Source organism: Neoarius graeffei, chromosome 24 (genome assembly GCF_027579695.1).
Source record: "Neoarius graeffei isolate fNeoGra1 chromosome 24, fNeoGra1.pri, whole genome shotgun sequence".
NCBI lineage: Eukaryota > Metazoa > Chordata > Actinopteri > Siluriformes > Ariidae > Neoarius > Neoarius graeffei.
Genome location: NC_083592.1, coordinates 10,261,494 through 10,287,475, shown reverse-complemented (window position 1 = coordinate 10,287,475; position 25,982 = coordinate 10,261,494). Strand labels below are relative to the sequence as shown.

The following is a 25,982-nucleotide window of genomic DNA, read 5'->3' as shown; positions in this document are numbered from 1 at the left end:
TCACCTAGTTTGACATGTGGTGCTCCTCTCCACAAGTGTAAGTAAATGGTCCCGGCCCCCTTTGAATGTGGTCACATGGTCACATTTGTGTACTGTTTCTTAGAAACAGGGGGTGGCTCATCTTACCCCCTGGCTCATCTTACCCCGCTCTCCCCTACTAGGATATTCTAGTTAGAAATGCTTTACAAATGTAAACTGGGTTAGCCTAATGTTTTGTATGGCTGAACAATAAATTTCCACTTGGAATTACGTGTTCGCCTGTCTTTTTTTATTGTTTATTATTATTATTATTATTATTAGAGACACTGACGAAGGCAACAGCCGAAACGTTTGTCTCCTTCTGCTGCTAAAAACAACTGAAAAGAAATGTAACTAAAAGAATAACTTCAAGAGTGCGATCCATCTCTCCTTTCACACTAATTATTCATAGGAGACGCATCACGGGAGAGCGCATACTTAAATGATTAGCCTACTTAAATAATTATTATTATTAGGTCTACATGTTGCCATTTCAACATTCCGAATTCAGAAACAAGGTAAATAATAACAAACATGAACGTGAGCTGTAGATATTTATGCTCAAATCCACTCAAAGTAGGGGGCGGGGCACGATCACGCTGTGTCAAGACAAGAACTTTCCTGAGAAATAACGCGAACGTCTGCATCATGCGGGATTTGCGGGCGGGAGCGGGACAAAATATGGCAGGCGCGGGCAGGAGCGGGACTGAAAATCATAATTCTTTGCGGGAGCGGGACTGCACAATGCGGGCACGGGCGGGAGCGGGACTGAAAAATCCGACCCGCGCAGACCTCTACTCTGAAGGTACCATACTTAATGGTACCATACTTTTGGGTGGCACGGTGGTGTAGTGGTTAGCACGGTCGCCTCACAGCAAGAAGGTTCTGGGTTCGAACCCAGCGGCCGGTGAGGGCCTTTTTGTGTGGAGTTTGCATGTTGTCTGTGTGGGTTTCCTCCGGGTGCTCCGGTTTCCCCCAAAGTCCAAAGGTTAACGTGGGGCGGCCTTGGGCTGAAGTGCCCTTGAGGAAGGTACTTAACCCCTGACTGCTCCCCGGGCACTCTGGTGTGGCTGCCCACTGCTCTGGGTGTGTGCGTGTGTTCACTGCTTCAGATGGGTTAAATGCAGAGGATGAATTTCACTGTGCTTGAAGTGTGCATGTGACAAATAAAGGTTTCTTCTTCTTCAAAAAGAAATCAGACCTCTGAAGGTCCTCTTCTGTCTTCTTGTCCTGAACTACATTAATGGTACCATACTTTATTTAATTTTGGACCAATTTGGAACAAACCTCCAATTTATATCAAACAGATGATTAAATCAGGTGATTTACAGGTAAAGAATGACATTCTTATGAACATGAACAAAGGTCACGTGACTCTGCTGGTTCTTTTGGGTTTAAGTGCGGCCTTTGATACCATTGATCACGGTATTCTGATCACGAGTCTTCAGTCAAGGTTTGGTGTCTCAGGCAAAGTCTTGGAATGGTTTTCAGAAGTCAACAAGTCTTGGTCAATGGGACCCTCTTTGATAGTTTTGCCCTGCAGTGTGGTGTTCCTCAGGGATCCTGCCTTGGTCCTGTATTGTTTATAATTTATGCATCCAAGCTTTTTGAGATTGTAAATGCACATCTACCTAGCGTTCATTGTTATGCAGCTGACTCTCAGCTTTACCTTTCATTTAAACCTGATTCGCAAGCAAGTCAAGATGAGGCAGTTATGGCAATGCGGCATGGTATAGAGGACATACGTCAAAGCCTGGCCGGCTCAAGCTTAATGATAATAAAACTGAATGTTTACTTATAGGAACAAGACAACAATTATATAAGATCAGTGCAGGCTCTCTTGTTGTTGGTGATCATCAGATTATTCCAGCTGAAGAGGCCAAGAATCTGGGCTGCTGGTTTGATCAGCAACTTATTATGGGGACACATATCGATAAGATTTGTAATGCGTCTTATTTTCATTTGCACAACATTAGATGCATTAGAAAGTTTCTATCAACTGAATCAACTAAGAAGTTAGTGCATGCTCTAGTCATTAGTAGAATTGACTACTGCAATAGTTTGCCACAAACGCAGATGTCTAAGTTACAGCATGTCCAGAATACAGCTGTGCGCCTTATTTGCAATGTTTCCCATTTTGATTATATAATTGGGACGGCATGTTGGTGTAGTGGTTAGCGCTGTCGCCTCACAGCAAGAAGGTCCTAGGTTTGAGCCTCGTGGCTGACGGGGGCCTTTCTGTGTGGAGTTTGCATGTTCTCACCGTGTCTGTGTGGGTTTCCTCCGGGTGCTCCGGTTTCCCCTACAGTCCAAAGACATGCAGGTTAGGATCATTGGTGGCTCTAAATTGACTGAGTGTGAATGGTTGTGTGTCTATGTGTCAGCCCTGCGATAACCTGGCAACTTGTCCAGGGTGTACCCCGCCTCTCACCCATAGTCAGCTGGGATAGGCTCCAGCTCATCTGCGACCCTGGATAAGTGGCTACAGATAATGGATGGATCATATAATCACCTGCACTTTTTAAGCCTCACTGGCTGCCAGTGCAATTTAGAATTAAATTTAAGATTATTAAGAGTAATTACATTTAAGACTATTCATGGGCTAGTGCCGGAAAATATTAATCACTTAATTATCATTAAGGGTACATCGCGCTATTCTTTGAGATCAAATAATGGTCTTCTCCTTGAGTTGCCAAGAGAGCAAACAAAGAGGACACTGGGGGACAGAGCTTTTTGTGCTGCTGCCCCAAAACTATGGAACTCAATACCAAGTAGTATTCGTAACTGTAGAACTTTGGAGAATTTTAAGATTATGTTGAGGATGCATTTATTTAAGTTAGCTTTTCTAAATAAGATTTAATAAGACTTATTTGAACTTTTTTCCTACATTATATTTTTTTGTAGTTTTAGCTCATTTTTATATTATTGTATATTTTTAGTTTTTAAATAAGTAGATATTGTTTTATAGTTGTTTTATAGTTAATCTTTGTGATGCACAGACAATCATATATTCATGCAGCCTGCACACTATAAATGTACAGTGGTGCTTGAAAGTTTGTGAACCCTTTATAATGTTCTATATTTCTGCATAAATATGACCTAAAACATCATCAGATTTTCACACAAGTCCTAAAAGGAGATAAAGAGAATCCAGCTAAACAAATGAGACAAAAATATTATACTCTGTCATTTATTTATTAAGGAAAATGATCCAATATTACATATCTGTGAGTGGCAAAAGTATGTGAACCTTTGCTTTCAGTATCTGGTGTGACCCCCTTGTGCAGCAATAACTGCAACTAAACATTTGCGGTAACTGTTGATCAGTCCTGCACACCGGCTTGGAGGAATTTTAGCCCATTCCTCCGTACAGAACAGCTTCAACTCTGGGAGGTTGGTGGGTTTCCTCACATGAAATGCTCGCTTCAGGTCCTTCCACAACATTTTCATTGGATTAAGGTCAGGACTTTGACTTGGCCATTCCAAAACATTCACTTTATTCTTCTTTAACCATTCTTTGGTAGAACGACTTGTGTGCTTAGGGTCGTTGTCTTGCTGCATGACCCACCTTCTCTTGAGATCCAGCTCATGGACAGATGTCCTGACATTTTCCTTTAGAATTCGCTGATAAAGTTCAGAATTCATTGTTCCATCAATGATGGCAAGCCGTCCTGGCCCAGATGCAGCAAAACAGGCCCAAACCATGATACTACCACCACTATGTTTCACAGATGGGATAAGGTTCTTATGCTGGAATGCAGTGTTTTCCTTTCTCCAAACGTAACGCTTCTCATTTAAACCAAAGAGTTCTATTTTGGTCTCATCCATCCACAAAACATTTTTCCAATATCCTTCTAGCTTGTCCACGTGATCTTTAGCAAACTGCAGACGAGCAGCAATGTTCTTTTTGGAGAGCAGTGGCTTTCTCCTTACAACCCTGCCATGCACACCATTGTTATTCAGTGTTCTTCTGATGGTGGACTCATGAACATTAGCCAATATGAGACAGGCCTTCAGTTGCTTAGAAGTTACCCTGGGGTAGAGGTTTGCGCGGGACAGAATTTTCAGTCCCGCTCCCGCATTGTGCAGTCCCGCTCCCGCCCGCTCCCACAAAGAATTATGATTTTCAGTCCCGCTCCCGCCTGCCATATTTTGTCCCGCTCCCGCCCGCAAATCCCGCATGATGCAGACGTTCGTGTTATTTCTCACGAAAGTTCTTGTCATTGGCTTGGGGAATTAAACATGCTGAGCTTAGCTGAGCTCTCCACTGACCGATCCTTCACCTAGCGCACGTAGCGAGGGTGCGCGTTGCCAGGCGGCATGCGCAGCTGAGGCTTTACAGAGATACCCAACAAAAATCTACAGTGGATATTAAGAATATTGTACATTGCACATAGCTTATATGTCACTCCTCACATTTACATTCTAGGAAATACAAGTAGGCCTATAAGAAATTAATATCATTTAAAGAGACAGTGTGATGGTGCCCCGCCCCCTACTTTGAGTGGATTTGAGCATAAATATCTACAGCTCACGTTCAGGGGTGCGTTTCCCAAACAACCAACCAAGTTAGCATTAAACCAATATGTCAGAACCTTTTGGCACTTATCACAACAAGCAAAGGGCAGCTGATTTCCCTCTGCGTCGTACACGAGTGAGAACGACTTCCAAATGTCTGATTTCAGGACTCTTGACTTTTTAACGGTAAATGTACCTCTTTTTAAAGCAGCACTTACTTCTGAAGCACTGTGAGCTTCACTAGAGGAGCTCTGCTCTTCTGCCATGATCGGAGATCTCAAACACGGAAGAGCGGAAAGGAATCGGAAACGTACGCGAGATTAGACCACATCCGCAAATTTAGGCATCTTAAAATGTTTTTATTAATGCCAAATAAAATATCCAACACAAATTATATATGATAGACATAAATTAAAAATTTATAAATTTTATTTTAAACACGTTTTTAGTTAGCGGGACTGAAGCTTATCACCTCTCCCGCCCGTTCCCGCATTGTGCACTCCCCCTCCCGCCCACGCCCGCAATGAGCTTTCAAAATTTGTCCCGTGCCGCACTGCTTTGCGTTGGGTCCCGCGGGACTCTCGCGGGAGTGCAGGGCTCTACCCTGGGGTCCTTTGTGACCTCGCTGACTATTACACGCCTTGCTCTTGGAGTGATCTTTGTTGGTCGGCCACTCCTGGGGAGGGTAACAATGGTCTTGAATTTCCTCCATTTGTGCACAATCTGTCTGACTGTGGATTGGTGGAGTCCAAACTCTTTAGAGATGGTTTTGTAACCTTTTCTAGCCTGATGAGCATCAACAACGCTTTTTCTGAGGTCCTCAGAAATCTCCTTTGTTTGTGCCATGATCACAACACATTTGTGGAAGTGTAAGATCAGACTTTGATAGATCCCTGTTCTTTAAATAAAACAGGGTGCCCACTCACACCTGATTGTCATCCCATTGACTGAAAACACCTGACTCTAATTTCACCTTCAAATTAACTGCTAATCCTAGAGGTTCACATACTTTTGCCACTCACAGATATGTAATATTGGATCATTTTCCTCAATAAATAAATGGCCAAGTATAATATTTTTGTCTCATTTGTTTAACTGGGTTCTCTTTATCTACTTTTAGGACCTGTGTGAAAATCTGATGATTTTTTAGGTCACATTTATGCAGAAATATAGAAAATTCTAAAGGGTTCACAAACTTTCAAGCACCACTGTAAACTATTATTAATTTGGAGCCAACTGAACTTCAGAACGTTGGTCCAGATTTACTCTCACAATTTATACTTCAACTCAAATGACAACTCTGAGTCACGTACCAGACTTAACTCCCTGGAGAACCCAAAGCCGTAATTGGTTTCTAATCAGGTTAATGTTGCTCATGTGGCCATCTACAAAGCATGAACAACTGGCATCTTTCCAGTGTCTCCATGCACTTGGCCAGAATTTCCAATAAAAGTGGGCGGGGCTAGTCTTGGGTGACACTTATGTAAGATGTTTGTCAAAAGTGTGCTCAGGTCTGTGGGATGTACAACCCCGATTCCAAAAAAGTTGGGACAAAGTACAAATTGTAAATAAAAACGGAACGCAATAATGTGGAAGTTTCAAAATTCCATATTTTATTCAGAATAGAACATAGATGACATATCAAATGTTTAAACTGAGAAAATGTATCATTTAAAGAGAAAAATTAGGTGATTTTAAATTTCATGACAACAACACATCTCAAAAAAGTTGGGACAAGGCCATGTTTACCACTGTGAGACATCCCCTTTTCTCTTTACAACAGTCTGTAAACGTCTGGGGACTGAGGAGACAAGTTGCTCAAGTTTAGGGATAGGAATGTTAACCCATTCTTGTCTAATGTAGGATTCTAGTCACTCAACTGTCTTAGGTCTTTTTTGTCATATCTTCCGTTTTATGATGCGCCAAATGTTTTCTATGGGTGAAAGATCTGGACTGCAGGCTGGCCAGTTCAGTACCCGGACCCTTCTTCTACGCAGCCATGATGCTGTAATTGATGCAGTATGTGGTTTGGCATTGTCATGTTGGAAAATGCAAGGTCTCCCCTGAAAGAGACATCGTCTGGATGGGAGCATATGTTGCTCTAGAACCTGGATATACCTTTCAGCATTGATGGTGTCTTTCCAGATGTGTAAGCTGCCCATGCCACATGCACTAATGCAACCCCATGCCATCAGAGATGCAGGCTTCTGAACTGAGCGCTGATAACAACTTGGGTCATCCTTCTCCTCTTTAGTCCGAATGACATGGCGTCCCTGATTTCCATAAAGAACTTCAAATTTTGATTCGTCTGACCACAGAACAGTTTTCCACTTTGCCACAGTCCATTTTAAATGAGCCTTGGCCCAGAGAAGACGTCTGCGCTTCTGGATCATGTTTAGATATGGCTTCTTCTTTGAACTATAGAGTTTTAGCTGGCAACGGTGGATGGCACGGTGAATTGTGTTCACAGATAATGTTCTCTGGAAATATTCCTGAGCCCATTTTGTGATTTCCAATACAGAAGCATGCCTGTATGTGATGCAGTGCCGTCTAAAGGCCCGAAGATCACGGGCACCCAGTATGGTTTTCCGGCCTTGACCCTTACGCACAGAGATTCTTCCAGATTCTCTGAATCTTTTGATGATATTATGCACTATAGATGATATGTTCAAACTCTTTGCTATTTTACACTGTCGAACTCCTTTCTGATATTGCTCCACTATTTGTCGGCGCAGAATTAGGGGGATTGGTGATCCTCTTCCCATTTTTATTTCTGAGAGCCGCTGCCACTCCAAGATGCTCTTTTTATACCCAGTCATGTTAATGACCTATTGCCAATTGACCTAATGAGTTGCAATTTGGTCCTCCAGCTGTTCCTTTTTTGTACCTTTAACTTTTCCAGCCTCTTATTGCCCCTGTCCCAACTTTTCTGAGATGTGTTGCTGTCATGAAATTTCAAATGAGCCAATATTTGGCATGAAATTTCAAAATGTCTCACTTTCGACATTTGATATGTTGTCTATGTTCTATTGTGAATACAATATCAGTTTTTGAGATTTGTAAATTATTGCATTCCGTTTTTATTTACAATTTGTACTTTGTCCCAACTTGTTTGGAATCGGGGTTGTACTGTATGTCCTGGTCCAAGTGGTGCACTTCTGGGCTTGCAAGATTCACGAGGACTCCAAGAAACTTTTACCTCAAGACCAACAGCTAACTCTGTCTGAAAATCCTTTGTGATTATTATTGGTTCGAGAAGCAGCTTTGGGACCAAAAGGTTACTGGTTCGATTCCCTGGACCAGCAAGATTGGATGAAGTGCCCTTGAGCAAGGCACCCAACCTCTAACTGCTCCCCAGGCTGCTCTGGGTATGTTGTATGTTGCTCTGGATAAGAGTGTCTGCTAAATGCCTGTAATGTAATGTAATATTAGGCTACGCCCACAGGGTTCTCAGATCAGACTGATTTATTACGTTTCTGGGTTTTTTTATTCATTCAAACTTACAGTACACTGGAGACTTAAATGTTAAAAAGATATATTGTAGGTGTATGTAAGAAATCCTATTCTAAGCCCCTATAGTACAAGGCTCCCAAAGGCTCATGGGAGCTTAAAGCGTGAGCAGCCAATATTTCTCATTGACTAAGCTAACATTGTTTCTATATGTTCTGTGTTATTGTCCTGATAGCGCTGTTTTCTGAAAATGACATGATGGTTGACTTTTTTTTGGCTTTTTCGAACAACAAATCTGAGAGAGCACTTTGAGACACGAGTGTTTTGGACTCATTCAGCAGGACATGTAACAATGACAATTTCATCATGTTCTCTCTCACGCTCTCTCTCACACACACTTTTTCATTCCTAGTCACACCTTGGTAGGAAAGTAGCGGCTAAACTTGAACTTCTTCAGCGAGACAGTCATGGAGTAGGTGCCGAAGAACAAGATGAAGGACATGAGCGCCAAATCTGGAACGAACTTGCAGGAGCTTCCCACCAGCTGACCTCCGTATTTCAGACACTCTTTCTTGCTGAGTTGACTCCAATCCAGAGCTGTTGTATTCATCTGGGAGAACACGGTACAGAAAGAGATGAGCAGATGGGAAGGTGAGAGGGGTCACGATGAACATCCCAAAATCATAATCCAGATTCAATCCACTTTCATTACACCACATTTCCAGACCGCTTGAGACTCGCCTCATTCGAATATCAAAAGTTTGTGAGACTCGAACCCTTCGATCAGCCCAAGTCTTATGTTAAAACAAAAAGAAATGTAAAAACAGAAAGAGAGAAGAAGTACTTACACCAAAGAGAGCAGACGTGTTATCGAGCACAGGAACTACAACACCAAAGAGCATTGAAGCCACTAAATAAACAAGACAGGGGAAGAGAAAATGATAGGAATTAGCAGAATGGAGGGCAGAAACAAATTTGAAATGGGAATTGCAATTTGTTGTTCAATCGCATCACATCTGTGCGCTACGAAAGGCAACAGATGGGCTTAGAATAGAAATCATAATCAGGGAATTTTAATTGTGGGCTTCAAAATCCCCAAGTGGAAAAACAGAGCGAGAGAGAGACAGAGACAGCACTTGAAATTTCATTTGCATGCGGTGCGAGAGGCAGATACTACACATTTACCTTTGATTAAAAATACATGCATCAGGAACAGACAAATCCAAACAAGCAAAGCATAATCAAACATCTACAGGTAAAGTATCAGGAGATCAGCGGACAGATGTACAGTACCTTTGCTTATACCACAGAACTGCTGAGTTCTTAAGTCACATCATCGGAGTCTAATTGCATTCTTTATGTTGGTATCTCGGTAGGTTGATGTTTTCTGTAAATGATATGTTGATTTAAAGCTAGACGGCCTTTCAGATTTTTCAAGTGGAGGTCATAAAACGAATTTTCCTGACGCCCAGTTATTTTTGTTTAGTGGACCGAAAGCTACTGAATCCAAGCTACTGTGGCCCTAAATTCTCCGATATTTTTTCCTGCTTCACCATGACCCCATTCAAGATACTACATCACGCATCACATGGTGAGCTTTCCCTGTTCACACAAGGCATTGTGGGATACAAATTTGAAACAGAGGAGAAAAATGGAGGACGCGAGTGTGCGAATGAAACGTGAAAGACCCACTACAGTAACGGAAAGAAAGCGAGAAGAAAAGACGTTATGTTATATAACGGTACGAAGGAAAAGAAACGCAGGACCAAACTAATAAATATCGGCGCTCAGCGAGCACCTCGGTGTGATCAGCTGTTCGTTTAGCGACAGAATCAGTGCACGCTCAAAGGTAAACCTGCGCATGCGCACGCACACGGACTTCCTTTGCACGAAGCGAGCGATTTCATGCACATTATTTGCTTTAATCCCCTCAAATTAAGTAACCTCCCAGCCACAGAATGGCCTGATATTTTGAAATATATTACAGAAATAAACATACATCACAATGAGCACATTTCAGACGGAACTAAATTTCACCGATTTTATGAAATCGAAAGGCCGTCTAGCTTTAATTTTTATAGAAAGAGTCTGGAGTAGTAAGAACACTTACTTATTAACTTTGAGAGAGAGAGAGCACCTGGCAAGGGAACAAGTGTATAACAATTATACTGCCCACCACAATTATTGGCACCCACTTGTCAAGATTAGTTAAAAGGTTTAGAAAAATTCCACCTTTTGGTGAAGTCGCTTCAGCTCACGCTGAAAACATGGGAAAAAGCCAACCTTTCAGTGAAAACTTTATTCAGAGAAAAACAAATCCCTCATCAAGAAATGTATTTTCAACAACAGCAAAAAAACAACACATGTGCTACTATTATTGGCACCCCGTAAATGACAGTGAGCACAATGTAACTGAAGCGTGCGTCTTATTTAAACTGTACAGTATTTTTGAGTTGACCGGCGTGTTAAGTTGATAGAACCTTTCGAGCTGTAATCCATGACTTCCTGATTAAAAAAGGGAACAAACATGAGGTGACACAGAGGCCAAATTCCCTCAACGTCAACATGGTGCCAGTAATCATGGAGGGCACTGTATAGTGATAAAAGGACATGTGTAAAAAGTATAATGTGTTACCATTTAGTAAATTAAAACACAAATCACTGACAAATGTATTATGTGGTATAAGAGAAATAAAACGAAGGGAAAATAATCAACTTTGATTTGGTAATGCCGACTCCGTTTCATTGATTATTTTCCGAGAACAGCGTGGCATGGAGTGTTCTATCAAGGTCGAACCCAGTAAACAAAGTGACAGGGTGAGGAACAAAATGCTCAGTTAATAGGGAAAGTGCTGACTGGGCAAAGGGGGCTGTGGTTAGAAATCCAGGGAACTGGAATGAGATAGTGAGTGGGTTTGTAGTCCGTATTTTAGCTGAGGATTCTGGGAAACGGAGTTCTGGTTGGAACGTGACAGCATGCTCATTAACTGCAGAGTGACACCAAGCTGATACTCACACATGCAAAACGGCGGCCATGTTTGCAGCAAAAACAAGCACAATGCAAATCAGGGACAATAATTATAAACACACTGCTACTTCTGATCAAACAAGAAATACAGTCCGTTATGTATCAATATTTCCATAGGAATAAACTGACGTACTGTGTATACAGTAGAATTCATACAACACTCAAAACACTAGAAAATTATGTGAACTTCATGGAACTAGTTTTCCTGAAAATTTGCAAATGCATGTCCAAATATTTAACAGTTATTCTACGAAATTGAGCCGTACATGAGCTGATAACCAACGAAACGCGTAGCACCAAGTTGTCTTTTATCCATGTACGACGAGATTGAGTGGAATAACTGTTTGATTCTATCCACATTCACTGGATTTTGAGAAACGGAGCATTTTTCTTTTTCGCAAATTCGATAAATAAAAACTTTATACAAAACGTCCGACAAAATCATTTCTGCTTAGAATGTAAACAAACCGGCAAAATGACAGGAGCAATTTGTGAAAAATGCAATAATAATAATAATAATAATAATAATAATAATAATAATAATAATGATAATAATAATTCTTGAAAAATAAAAAAGATACATTCTTGCAATCAAATACTTTTATTCCATATTTTCTTGCTTTTTTCTGTAATTTTTGCGGGTTTTGTTTTCGAGTAGAGTTTTTATTTCGTCCTCGGTTGGTTCAACAACACGGTCTGCCATTTTGTTTTTCTCTACTCACGGTATATGAGCTGATATCCTAGTAGTAGAGTAGCCAATCAGAGCGCACGATTGCTCATATCCAGTGAATGTGGATAGAATAATTACTTAACAACTGCTTGAACAGTTTTACTGAATTCAGAAAGATACTTCATGAGAAAGATTCTTTGTATTCAGAGTTGGTTTATGCAAGCACTTAAGTCAGTTTTCTAAGCCTCAAGTTACATCTGAGGTCTGAATTCTGATATCTGCATTTTCAGTATTAAGTCCTCACTATGTGTGGTACAAAAATTACACCTGTAGAATTTGCAACAGGGACTGAACTTTGAAAACTTGTCATTATTCACAGTTGGTCCATGTTGAAATGATGATCCCCAAGAGCATAACAGCATCATTATGACATCACTGAAAGCAAATTAAGAGCTCTAGTGTACTAGTATGCTGGAATTCCGCACTAACTCGGCGTACCAACAATGGACTCACTCGTGTCTGGCGCGATGCATTCACACTTGTATGCCGTGATGAAGTCGGGCTGGAAGTCGGTGTTGATGGGATAGTAGCTGAATGTCCCAGCCATCTTCTTGATGGCGTCTGAGATGAAGATGAAGGAAATGAGGCTGGAGAAGCCCTCCTCGGTGAAGCGTGTCATGTATTTGATGATGTAGCTGGCGTCGGTAGCCACCAGAAAGAAGCACTGAATGCACGAGTGCATGCCGATCCACAGCCTCAGCTCCATGTAGTCCATACTGCTGCTCCTGATCAGGAAATTCACAGTACTGAGATTCTCAAAGGAGTGTAATTAAGAGTCTTCTTTGACTCCGGTATTGAGAACGCAAGCTGCAACAGACACCTAGCAGTACTACACGAAAAGTAGTTACAACCCCGATTCCAAAAAAGTTGGGACAAAGTACAAGTTGTAAATAAAAACGGAATGCAATAATTTACAAATCTCAAAAACTGATATTGTATTCACAATAGAACATAGACAACACATCAAATGTCGAAAGTGAGACATTTTGAAATTTCATGCCAAATATTGGCTCATTTGAAATTTCATGACAGCAACACATCTCAAAAAAGTTGGGACAGGGGCAATAAGAGGCTGGAAACGTTAAAGGTACAAAAAAGGAACAGCTGGAGGACCAAATTGCAACTCATTAGGTCAATTGGCAATAGGTCATTAACATGACTGGGTATAAAAAGAGCATCTTGGAGTGGCAGCGGCTCTCAGAAGTAAAGATGGGAAGAGGATCACCAATCCCCCTAATTCTGCGCCGACAAATAGTGGAGCAATATCAGAAAGGAGTTTGACAGTGTAAAATTGCAAAGAGTTTGAACATATCAACTACAGTGCATAATATCATCAAAAGATACAGAGAATCTGGAAGAATCTCTGTGTGTAAGGGTCAAGGCCGGAAAACCATACTGGGTGCCCGTGATCTTCGGGCCCTTAGACGGCACTGCATCACATACAGGCATGCTTCTGTATTGGAAATCACAAAATGGGCTCAGGAATATTTCCAGAGAACATTATCTGTGAACACAATTCACCGTGCCATCCGCCGTTGCCAGCTAAAACTCTATAGTTCAAAGAAGAAGCCGTATCTAAACACAATCCAGAAGCGCAGACGTCTTCTCTGGGCTAAGGCTCATTTAAAATGGACTGTGGCAAAGTGGAAAACTGTTCTGTGGTCAGACGAATCAAAATTTGAAGTTCTTTATGGAAATCAGGGACGCCGTGTCATTCGGACGAAAGAAGAGAAGGACGACCCAAGTTGTTATCGGCGCTCAGTTCAGAAGCCTGCATCTTTGATGGTATGGGGTTGCATTAGTGCGTGTGGCATGGGCAGCTTCCACATCTGGAAAGACACCATCAATGCTGAAAGGTATATCCAGGTTCTAGAGCAACATATGCTCCCATCCAGACGACGCCTCTTTCAGGGAAGACCTTGCATTTTCCAACATGACAATGCCAAACCACATACTGCATCAATTACAGCATCATGGCTGCATAGAAGAAGGGTCCGGGTACTGAACTGGCCAGCCTGCAGTCCAGATCTTTCACCCATAGAAAACATTTGGCGCATCATAAAATGGAAGATACGACAAAAAAAGACCTAAGACAGTTGAGCAACTAGAATCCTACATTAGACAAGAATGGGTTAACATTCCTATCCCTAAGCTTGAGCAACTTGTCTCCTCAGTCCCCAGACGTTTACAGACTGTTGTAAAGAGAAAAGGGGATGTCTCACAGTGGTAAACATGGCCTTGTCCCAACTTTTTTGAGATGTGGTGTTGTCATAAAATTTAAAATCATCTAATTTTTCTCTTTAAATGATACATTTTCTCAGTTTAAACATTTGATATGTCATCTATGTTCTATTCTGAATAAAATATGGACTTTTGAAACTTCCACATCATTGCGTTCCATTTTTATTTACAATTTGTACTTTGTCCCAACTTTTTTGGAATCGGGGTTGTATTTCTATAAAGTAATAGATTGTTTTTCTTCTAATGAAAAGTTTTGAAGTTCTATAACAGTTTAAAGAGGACATACCATCATTGTTTTGGAAATAAGAGATGTCGATCTGACTTGGGAATGTACTGAAGATGACCGTGAAGAAGCCATTAATCTTTTTACTCCCATAGGGACCTATGCAAGGTCTGATTATCCTCCCAACTCCTATTTACTTACTGCCGTGCCAATCCAGTACTTTGGCCTAGATTTTCCCAGCAAAGCAGTTAGGACTTGGGCCTGTAAGCTATCAACATCTAGTAATTGGAAGCGGTCATGCATTACTAGGGAAAAGCACTGAAGAACTGGGGGTACCCACTAGTGCAGTCGCTGGAGGTAGTCCCAGCTTTAGTGGTGCAAAAAAATAGCACCAGGGCACAGTCCATGTTGAAATTTAGTAACATTACATCGCATCTGGCTGCCGTCTACTGAAAGAATTAGGACTTCGGAGCAGTCAAGATGTTAGTAATTAGTGATTGAAAGCAGACTCATAAAAGTTATAAGCAGGAATTGGCAGCAGAGTTAGACTCTTTTCAGAGTGATGGGTGTGGGGGGAAAACTGTTTTGCCCCTTGGCCTCTAATGCCGCTTTTCCACTACAAACGCGGCTGAGTCGGGCTGAGCCGTGCCGTGCTGAGTCGGGCTGTTGGAGTTGCATTTCGACTACAACCGCGCTGAACCGTGCTGGCTGGAAGTGGGTGGACACATTGGGTGGAGTTAGCGAAAGTGGGTGGACGTCAGGTGATGTCGTTAAGCAGCACAAACAGTGACATCAGTGAGCTTTTAAGCGGTAGTCTCACGACCCGAATAGTAAACAAACATGGAGGACATGGAGTCGTTAGTGTTGCTGGTCTTGGTGCTGTGGCTTGTTGTCACCGACAACGCAGACAGATATTGGCAAGAGCGTATAGATGAGGCGAGGCGCATAAGGCTTCAGAAATTCTCGTAATTCTTCTTCTTCCGGGTTTGCGGTGTTTACAGATCCCAGCGCGCTCGCGGGGCGTGTGTGGGCATGTGAGGACACTCCTCCTCACCAATCAGTGCACAGGGGAGTGTCTGCTCACGCCCCCAACCTCACTCGGCTCGCTTTGGCTTGCTTCAGCCCTACTCCAAAACGGTGCGAGTTTTAGGGGCTAAGCAGGGCTGAAGCGAGCCGAGTCGTGCTGGTTTTTGGTAGTCGAAACGCGAGCCGTGTCGGGCTGAAGTGAGCTGAAGTGAGCTGAAAAAGGGTAGTGGAAAAGGGCCATAAGGGTAGGGGTGGTCCGAAATGTGTGATACTCCCCATCACTCACCCTTTCCTGACACCTATGTAAACAATCCGCCGCTTGACCTCCCGACCCCAGAGGAGGTCGGGTTTCAATCACTGCCATCAGTAAAAGCAATTAAGAGCTGGGTTAAATCGAGCATGCCAAGCTCTGCAGACTAAATAGGATCTGGTAATAAGAGACCACGTTAATCACAGGCAAGTGGACATGAGGTAAAGTAATACAGACCTGGGCTATATTTGTTTAATTACCTCTTAAAGTTTAGCTACAATTCCACGCATATTGGTGGCAACAGGGCGGAGTTCTCGTTCGAAGATGTTAGCCAGTCAGATCAACGCTAATTGCATATTTAGTATTTAAAAGTGCTGGCGCAAAATCAGCCTGTTTTACCCTGTCAGGTTTTCATATCATGGTAAAACAGCATGAGGAAAAAAAAACTAGCAAACTTTACAAAAGCATCTCAAGGCATAATAAAAAAAAAAAGTGTACATCGTGTCCCATTTACGCAGTGCTTAAAAGTGAACAGGAACAGAAAATAAACTTGGCCACCAAAAATGCTAATATAGCCGAGATGAAAAACTTTTGACTGGCAGTATCAGCTTATTAAATTAACATTAATACATTCACGGTTTGCTAATTTATCATTGATTATACTGAATGTGGAAACAAAATTGTGGCAGAACCACAGGGAACGCATTTCAAACTCAAATTTATGAATTTCAAGAAAGTGCCTCAGCAGGTCAAGCACGCCTGATGAACCGCTGTCACTCACGCAGGTAACAAATGCATCCAATCAGGAGACAAATTAGTTACGGCTGAACAAAAGCTGCTGGCATCACAAACCGTGCCAACGACAGGAGACTGATGAATGCCTGCTGGCGTGATGGATCTACGCTGAGCTTGGAGAAAAAAAAAGATCTCTTGGAATAATTACTGTCAGAAACCAGTGCAAAGGTCAAAGCATGCCAATCACTCGAGATATGTTTGCCGTCTGATGTTTGCTTCTTTAGTTTAGCACTGAAGATATGTCACTAAAGCTGGGTATATGTGACACGTGAAGACTATCACATTAAAAGTAATGACACCCTTTAAAAGAAGCAAGAGATGGTGTGGGGTTTGGTAGCTGAATGCGCTGCAGTGGCTGAGTTGCATTCTTGAAAGATTTTGCTGATGTCGTGTTTCGTTGGCATTCTTTCATTGCTTAGTCTCCATTCTGTCATTTTCATCTCTTTGTGAGCCTCGCCCTTTATGGAGTTGTGGAGGGATCATGAAATGTAAACTCAGCTGTACCATGAAAGCCCTTGGTCATTTGCAGCTGATTGGTACTTATTGACGTTTCTGCTTCTGTTGTGTCATTGTTTTGTTTTCCTATTGTGTGCACCTGTTCTGTCTTAGTTAGTTAGTTAATTAGACTGTCTGTGTATACCATGCTATTTCTTTGCTTAGTGCCAGTTCTTATCATGAATTTCTGATAGCCTTGTTAGCCTTGTTTTCCTGTTTCTACATTCCATGTTTCCTGGTTTTGACCCTTCCTCATTGCTCAATCATCCATTATCTGTAGCCGCTTTATCCTGTTCTACAGGGTCGCAGGCAAGCCGGAGCCTATCCCAGCTGACTACGGGCGAGAGGCGGGGTACACCCTGGACAAGTCGCCAGGTCATCACAGGGCTGACACTTATGCCGCTTTTCCACTACAAACGCGGCTGAGTCGGGCTGAGCCGTGCCGTGCTGAGTCGGGCTGAGCGGGACTATTGGAGTTGCATTTCGACTACAACCGCGCTGAACCGTGCTGGCTGGAAGTGGGTGGACACATTGGGTGGAGTTAGCGAAAGTGGGTGGACGTCAGGTGATGTCGTTAAGCAGCGCAAACAGTGACATCAGTGAGCTTTTAAGCGGTAGTCTCATGACCCGAATAATAAACAATAAACATGGAGGACATGGAGTCGTTAGTGTTGCTGGTCTTGGTGCTGTGGCTTGTTGTCACCGACAACACCAACAGATACTGGCAAGAGCGTATAGATGAGGCGAGGCGCATAAGGCTTCAGAAATTCTCGTAATTCGTAATTCTTCTCCTTCCGGATTTACGGCGTTTACAGATCCCAGCGCGCTCGCGGGGCGTGTGTGGGCATGTGAGGACACTCCTCCTCACCAATCAGTGCACAGGGGAGTGTCTGCTCACGCCCCCAGCCTCACTCGGCTCGCTTCAGCCCCACTCCAAAACGGTGCGAGTTTTAGGGGCTAAGCAGGGCTGAAGCGAGCTGAGTCGTGCTGGTTTTTGGTAGTCGAAACGCGAGCCGTGTTGGGCTGAAGTGAGCTGAAGCGAGCTGAAGTGAGCTGAAAAAGGGTAGTGGAAAAGGGCCATTAGACACAGACAACCATTCACACTCACATTCACACCTACAGTCAATTTAGAGTCACCAGTTAACCTAACCTGCATGTCTTTGGACTGCGGGGGAAACCGGAGCACCCGGAGGAAACCCACACAGACACGGGGAGAACATGCAAACTCCACACAGAAAGGCCCTCGCCGGCCGCTGGGCTTGAATCCAGGACCTTCTTGCTGTGAGGCGACAGTGCTAACCACTACACCACCGTGCCGCCTTGCTCAATCATTTTTTTCAATTTTATTCAATTGTTTATCAGTTATATTCCTTGCTTGAAGTTTCCTGAAGAACTGTTCTTTGAGCCACGCAATGGATGACAACTATGATTACGCTCCGATTATACACTTTTAACACTGGAGGACATGACTATTAACCACAGACACAAATCATACAAATTAGACTATGAGCCAGAGGAGGAGTGGAGCAAACGGGAACCATTCAGGAGAATTGCTACAGTTCTTACTTGCTGAATTCATAGAGTAGCTTCTCGAAGATGAGGATGGGTCCGGTGGAGCTGAGGATAATGAGGGGCTGACCGCCAAAAAGGCAGAAGACTGTGCCAGCCAAGGCTGTGCCCAGGAAACTCTCCATTACTCCCTGAGAGAAAAAGAGAAAGAGACACAGAGAGACAGAAAGTGTAAGAGAGATTCAGCTCTTCTAGAACAAACCAAACTCACTGCACAGAAAAAGAAAGGAGAGGCAAGCACTGTATGGTTTGAAAGTATGACTCGACAATGAATTGCTCTAGAAAGTTCCATGGTTTACCTGGTAATTGTCTGTTGCGTCTCCCAGCAGGCCACCAAAGGTAATCGCATTGGTTATGCAGCCCAGGTATATAAACAGCACGGCTGAAACTGACTGGATATGAAAACCCTCATAAAAGTCGCTGAAATACCAGGGTATTTTCCTCTTGATATCCAGGAACAGACCTCCGCAAAACCTATCATCCCCCCCCCCCACACACACATACACATACAGGTTTCTAATACATAAATCATAACAGGTCTGTCTTCAGAATACACCACATTAAAACACAGGTAACCAGAAAGACAGAGAGAAAGAATAGGAGGACACGGGCAAAGATAGTAAGAATTTTTTTTCTGAAAGGAGAATAGTAAAGGACAGGACATTATGCTGGCTCTCTGTTTGCTTGAATGCTTTTTCCACACACTTGTTCTTTATAGCTATATCTATCACCTTCAAATCACTCTCTCTGGACATTTTGGAGCCATCTCCAATTATCTGCATTCTCCAGACTACCACTGTGAATGGCAAGTGAAGTGTTTTAAGGGGACTGAAGCACCCTCCAGTCCATCATAAACCTTCTAACTGTCATGACACTCCTGACGGATAATTGGAACTCGCCTCCCCGTGTATGCCAGCTCTTCACCGAGCACATGCGGCACAGGCATCTCCTCATCCTCTGCAGTACCGCCCCCGGCTCCCGCAGTGCCATTCATCTGGCCCAGCTCGTTCAGAGAGAACACCGATTTCCTGAAGGGAATAAGGCCAGACACTTGAAGTAGCTGAAGGATAAATGGGGCAGCAAATGGATAACTATTAACTACAAGCTTTCTGATTCAGAGCTCAAGCATGCCGGGGCAATTAGTAAGTCATTTCCATGCAAGAGTCAAGCTCCACAAGCCTCATACACATTCAGAAACATTATGCAGCAATGAGCATAAGGTAGCATCGGGTTTTCCTCCTTTAATGCTTCTGATTACAAATAACGTCGTAACACTACTTAGAGAATACAATGTGAAAATTAAAAGCAATGAAGAAATTAATTAATATGATTGAAACTGTAGGGCGGCACGGTGGTGTAGTGGTTAGCGCTGTCGCCTCACAGCAAGAAGGTCCGGGTTCGAGCCCCATGGCCGGCGAGGGCCTTTCTGTGCGGAGTTTGCATGTTCTCCCCGTGTCCGCATGGGTTTCCTCCGGGTGCTCCGGTTTCTCCCACAGTCCAAAGACATGCAGGTTAGGTTAACTGGTGACTCTAAATTGACCGTAGGTGTGAATGTGAGTGTGAATGGTCGTCTGTGTCTATGTGTCAGCCCTGTGATGACCTGGCGACTTGTCCAGGGTGTACCCTGCCTTTCGCCCATAGTCAGCTGGGATAGGCTCCAGCTTGCCTGCGACCCTGTAGAACAGGATAAAGCGGCTAGAGATAATGAGATGAATGAGATGAGACTGAAACCGTGATTTCTTATTCATTCATAGACACCCCTTCAAGGACCCTTCATTCATCCCTAGTCCTATGTGCTCAGAAAGACAAACATGGAAGAGAAAACAGACAAAAAAAAACAACAACCCACAGGTGTTTCACTAAGGCTAACCCTTTATTTAAATAATGTGTTGGTATACTTTATACTTTATTCAGCTAAATAAAGTTTAATAGCCAATGAAATTTACTCCTACCCTCTCACCAAATTTGGAATTGTGACCAAAAGCAATGGAACCTGCAGCCACAATAGGGCTACAATTTCAAATATAGCCCGTGCTATTGTGATTATAACCACGAGCTGGCCTAGTGGTTAGCATGCCTGCCTCTCAGCTGGGAGATCATAAGTTCTACTCACAGTCAGGTCATACCAAAGACCATCATAACAATGATACCTACTGCCATCTGGTGAGGCGCCACAATACAGATGTGAGTAGGGAGCCAAACTCTTGCGCTTACCAGATGACCAGCCCCCCACTGTAACTGTAGCTACATAATAGGCGAAATGGAGAATGGCACTGAACAATGCACCTTAATGGCCTAGTTAGTACTAGGATGGGAGACTGCCTGGGAAGACCAGGTCCTGGCATGGGAGGGACTTTGACTTTGGGATTATAGGTCTAAACTACACAAAAAACACTAGCAGACCACTTACAATAAACGAAAAATATAGACTCGGTGCATAAAATTAACATAAAGTATGGACCACAACCATATGCGTAACATGGGTTTGATGTAAAGGGTCAATGCTGTTTAGCATAAAAGTGCAAACAGCTCTGCAGCAGTACTAAAACTGCACCATAGTGTTATAAAAGTAGCATTCCCAGAGCAGTTAGCATTAAGTGAATCTGGAGTAAAATGGACATTAGCTAGCTTGGCTAATGCTGGGAGCAAAGCTGACAAAAGTTGGTCAGTAATGCAGCCTATCACTAACTTATCGAACTGCACTAAAGAAAAAGAAGAAGCCTTTATTTGTGACACATACACTCAAGCACAGACTTAAGCACACAGTGAAATTTCTCCTCTGCATTTAACCCATCTGAAGCAGTGAACACACATCATACCCAGAGCAGTTGGGAGTTAGGTGCCTTGCTCAAGGGCACTTCAGCCCAACCTCAGGCCATGGCTGCCACATGTTAACCTAACCACGTCTTTGGACTGTGGGGGAAACCGGAGCACCCAGAGGAAACCCACGCAGACACAGGGAGAACATGCAAACTCCACACAGAAAGGCCCCCGTCAGCCGCTGGGCTCAAACCCAGAACCTTCTTGCTGGGAGGAGACAGTGCTAACCACTACACCGCTTTGCCGTCCCTAAAGCATTACTGGATTCCTATCAAAATATGATGATTATTAAATAACCCATCTGTTGTAATTGTCCATTCTCTGGACTATTCTGGCTTTACCTCTTGTCAGCAGAGGGCAATTTTTTTGGTGGCTCGATGCGAATTTTGGGATCCCACTCGCCAGGTGGAAGCACAGTCACCTCATCCAGGAATTCATCAATGCCTGCAATCAGGTCCTCTCGGTCCCGGGCCTTATATGCCACATCACTAAAGAGCTGGAGATGGCACTTGCAGTCTTACTATACTGGATTTGGTAGATTGCTCAGAATCTCTGAACAGAAGATTATATTCATGCTTACATCATCCACCATAAGTGTAGCAATAGCTCGGCCAATTTCATTGTAGGACTTGGCTTTGCCAGGGGGGCCCAGAAGCACAAACAAAAACCTGTAACAAGAAAAGTGAAATTTCAAAACATGCATACATTTAAACTTGGATATCTGGAGGTTTATATTTCCCTGTTGCCAAAATATCAAGAAATTAGAAACCCATAGTACTTCAGAATTCATGATGGTACCTGGTAGGCAAGGATTAATAATGGTAAAGAATGCTAATGGTGATAACTGGTGGGCAGCAGGACCTTAATATAGACTAACGGAGCTACTAGTTGGGCACCAGTATTGGAAGGTTTAGTAATAAGTGGGTACCTGGACCTTGGTATGGAGTGGTAAATGTGGCATTTAGTAGGTACTTGGACCTTGATGAAGAATGGTACATGTGGTACTTGGTGAGAACCATTACTCTGCTCTGGCATGGTACATGTGGTACTTGTTGGGTACTGGGACCTTGATAGAGAGTGGTAAATGTGGTACTTGGTGAGAAGTGGAACCTTGGTATGAAGTGGCAAAGGTTAAGGTAAACTCTGTAGGTGCTGGGACCTTAATATAAAGTGGTACATGTGGTACTTGGTGAAAAGTGGGATCTTGATAGAGAGTGGTAAATGTGGTATTTGGTCAGTACTGAAACCTTACCCACCAAGTATCACATTTATTATTCCAGACTAAGGCCCCAGTACCCACCATCTATGCAGTGGTAAATATGGGACTTGATAGGTGAAAACATTTGCATAGAATGGTAAATGTACTTCATGGGCACTGGAAACTTAGAGCATGGTAAATGTGGTACCTGGTAGGTCCGACGGATGTTGGTATGGGGTGTAAATATGGTACTTGGTGGGAAGTGGGATTTTGATAAACATTGGTAATAACTGTACCTGGTAGGCACTGGAACCTCAGTTAGGCCTCCTAGTGTTGTGGCTTGTGCGAGTCGTACAAAGGCCACAAAGGGTTTGTCAAGGAAGTCCACCTCACCAACAAGCACATTGGAGGCCTCTGCATCCCTGGGGATCTTCTTCATGAACTTGTTCTTTAGCTGCATTCACAGTTAGCAAAGACAAGTATGAATGCCAGTATTAATAAAATCATACTCACCCTTCCTGTTTATGCATCTCGTCGCTTTTGTATGGATGTCATGTATGTCACGTATTTCTTTTTCACGAACATACAGTCTACGTTGACTTCTTATCACAGCCTGGGTCGTGTTTGCTATAAATGTAATTCCGCAGAAGTGTTCAATTGTTCTTTTGTTAATTTCAGAAGATAAAAAGGAGATCTTCCTCACAGATATGCCTGCTACTGATTTCCTATAACTATTTCTATTATCATTCTAATTACCCAGAATCTAATTATAACTGCTTGACCGCACTCTGAAAAAAAGGCTGACAAATGTATTCTCATGCTATCGAAAACTTTCTCATGAGCTTAATCAACTTACAAAAGAAGGTGATTATCTTTTTTATCTAACTTTAAAGCTGGTCAAGTGCTTTTTTGTATCAGTGCGAAAAGCTTTAGACGATTTTCACAAGCATGTAATTTGAAAAGCACACTGTGCTTGTTTTATTCAACATGCTACAAAATCATTCTGAATTCTGGCCTGTACAGATATTAGATTCGAATATGAACTGACATTTTATTACTTTTTTATATTTGTTAAAATCCTAATCTCCTGATTAGTGAACAGAATCTGCTTTTTGACCCTCTTCGATTTCCATAACACTCATATTTAAGATACGTTACCTGCTGAGGGGATATATTATGGGTGATTCTCCAGTCTTGTTTCACAGAAATAAAAGCAGGGTACATGAGAGGCATGAGGATGGGGAATGCTGAATCTCCAATGGAAAATCAATATTGACTCAGATTCAAAATGCAAAGCTAACCACGTAAGCATTACCGAGCCACAACTGGGTAACGCATAATGCATATTTGCTTTTATTTTGCAGTTTGGAAAGTGAGCCAGCTGACGTAGAATAAGATAAGGAGGCCTTAAATGTAAGTGCACTTTTTTGGCACTGGTTTCAAAATTATTGCCCCCCCCGCAATTAGCTACAGTATATCTGCCTGGATCAATCATTTTGATAGAAAATATTAGTTTATGAAGAAAAATTTTCTTATGAGAACACAGTGCTCTCGTAGTGAGGTGGAGTGGAGTGGAGTGGTGCTGGCTCATATTGGCCCAATACCTTACTAACACCCTTTATGCTCGTCCTTGAATTTGTCACCCGTCTGAGAGTATATATGTATTTTCAGCAGCAAGGGTTTATTCAATCAAAAGCTGAACACTTCTCTGGAAATCAATTTAGCAGCTAAAGCCTGAAAGGTGCCTATGCCTTTGGTCCCAATAGTACCTAAAGCAATAAAGCTGGGTGAAAATCATTGAAGAGAGAGAGAGAGAGAGAGAGAGAGAGAGAGAGAGAGAGAGAGAGAGAGAGAGAGAAAATGACACTAGGCTTATTTGTGTATATTTATATATAAATAATGTTTACAACCACTTGCTACTGAAAAGTGAAATAGAACAGGAAGTAGTCTAGTTGCCATGACAATCATGCAGTAATCCTTGTGTCTCTGTTTAAACAGTGTGTGTGTGTAAATGTCAGAGTGTGTGCCAAGATCAGGGATGATTACAGTGGATGTCTGTAGGGATAACGCATATAGTCTAACATACGGAAATGTTCTTATAGGCATCCACACACACACACTAATGCACATGCATATATGTCAAGTCAAGTCTATTTGTATAGCACTTTTAACAATAAACATTGTTGCAAAGCAGCTTTACGGAATTTGAACAACTTAAAATATGAGCTAATTTTATTGATAATCTATCCCCAATGAGCAAGCCTGTGGCGACGGTGGCAAGGGAAAACCTCCCTCAGACGACATGAGGAAGAAACCTCGAGAGGAACCAGACTCAAAACGGAATCCATCCTTATTTGGGCAACAACAGACAACATGACTATAACATTAAGTCTTAACATAAAGTCAGCTTCATTGATGCTATAAACCCCCCACCGACGGAAACCCGAGCGCAAAACCGTTCACGACAACCGCAGTCCCAAAGTCAGGCATATATATACACAAACACACACACACACAACCCCGATTCCAAAAAAGTTGGGACAAAGTACAAATTGTGAATAAAAATGGAATGCAATAATTTACAAATCTCAAAAACTGATATTGTATTCACAATAGAACATAGACAACATATCAAATGTCGAAAGTGAGACATTTTGAAATTTCATGCCAAATATTGGCTCATTTGAAATTTCATGACAGCAACACATCTCAAAAAAGTTGGGACAGGGGCAATAAGAGGCTGGAAAAGTTAAAGGTACAAAAAAGGAACAGCTGGAGGACCAAATTGCAACTCGTTAGGTCAATTGGCAATAGGTCATTAACATGACTGGGTATAAAAAGAGCATCTTGGAGTGGCAGCAGCTCTCAGAAGTAAAGATGGGAAGAGGATCACCAATCCCCCTAATTCTGCGCCGACAAATAGTGGAGCAATATCAGAAAGGAGTTTGACAGTGTAAAATTGCAAAGAGTTTGAACATATCATCATCTACAGTGCATAATATCATCAAAAGATTCAGAGAATCTGGAAGAATCTCTGTGCGTAAGGGTCAAGGCCGGAAAACCATACTGGGTGCCTGTGATCTTCGGGCCCTTAGACAGCACTGCATCACATACAGGCATGCTTCTGTATTGGAAATCACAAAATGGGCTCAGGAATATTTCCAGAGAACATTATCTGTGAACACAATTCACCATGCCATCCGCCGTTGCCAGCTAAAACTCTATAGTTCAAAGAAGAAGCCATATCTAAACATGATCCAGAAGCGCAGACGTCTTCTCTGGGCCAAGGCTCATTTAAAATGGACTGTGGCAAAGTGGAAAACTGTTCTGTGGTCAGATGAATCAAAATTTGAAGTTCTTTATGGAAATCAGGGACGCCGTGTCATTCGGACTAAAGAGGAGAAGGACGACCCAAGTTGTTATCAGCGCTCAGTTCAGAAGCCTGCATCTCTGATGGTATGGGGTTGCATTAGTGCGTGTGGCATGGGCAGCTTACACATCTGGAAAGACACCATCAATGCTGAAAGGTATATCCAGGTTCTAGAGCAACATATGCTCCCATCCAGACGACGTCTCTTTCAGGGAAGACCTTGAATTTTCCAACATGACAATGCCAAACCA

At 42.6% G+C, this 25,982-nt stretch overlaps 1 protein-coding gene across 2 annotated transcripts in view; it reads right to left on the bottom strand.

The window, feature by feature from the left end:
• The window catches only part of slc4a5a (solute carrier family 4 member 5a), a 65,914-nt gene that overhangs the window by 26,691 nt on the left and 13,241 nt on the right, over positions 1–25,982 (bottom strand). The window contains exons 7-15 of one of the 2 annotated variants that reach the window (XM_060906644.1): positions 22,658–22,815; positions 21,744–21,831; positions 21,505–21,659; positions 19,243–19,371; positions 18,643–18,817; positions 18,341–18,474; positions 12,198–12,469; positions 8,835–8,896; positions 8,405–8,596 (exon numbers count right to left, since the gene is read on the bottom strand). In XM_060906644.1, the coding sequence (XP_060762627.1) occupies positions 8,405–8,596; positions 8,835–8,896; positions 12,198–12,469; positions 18,341–18,474; positions 18,643–18,817; positions 19,243–19,371; positions 21,505–21,659; positions 21,744–21,831; positions 22,658–22,815 (1,365 nt within the window). The remainder of the gene's footprint in view (positions 1–8,404; positions 8,597–8,834; positions 8,897–12,197; positions 12,470–18,340; positions 18,475–18,642; positions 18,818–19,242; positions 19,372–21,504; positions 21,660–21,743; positions 21,832–22,657; positions 22,816–25,982) is intronic. The other variant, XM_060906645.1, reaches the window with a different exon arrangement.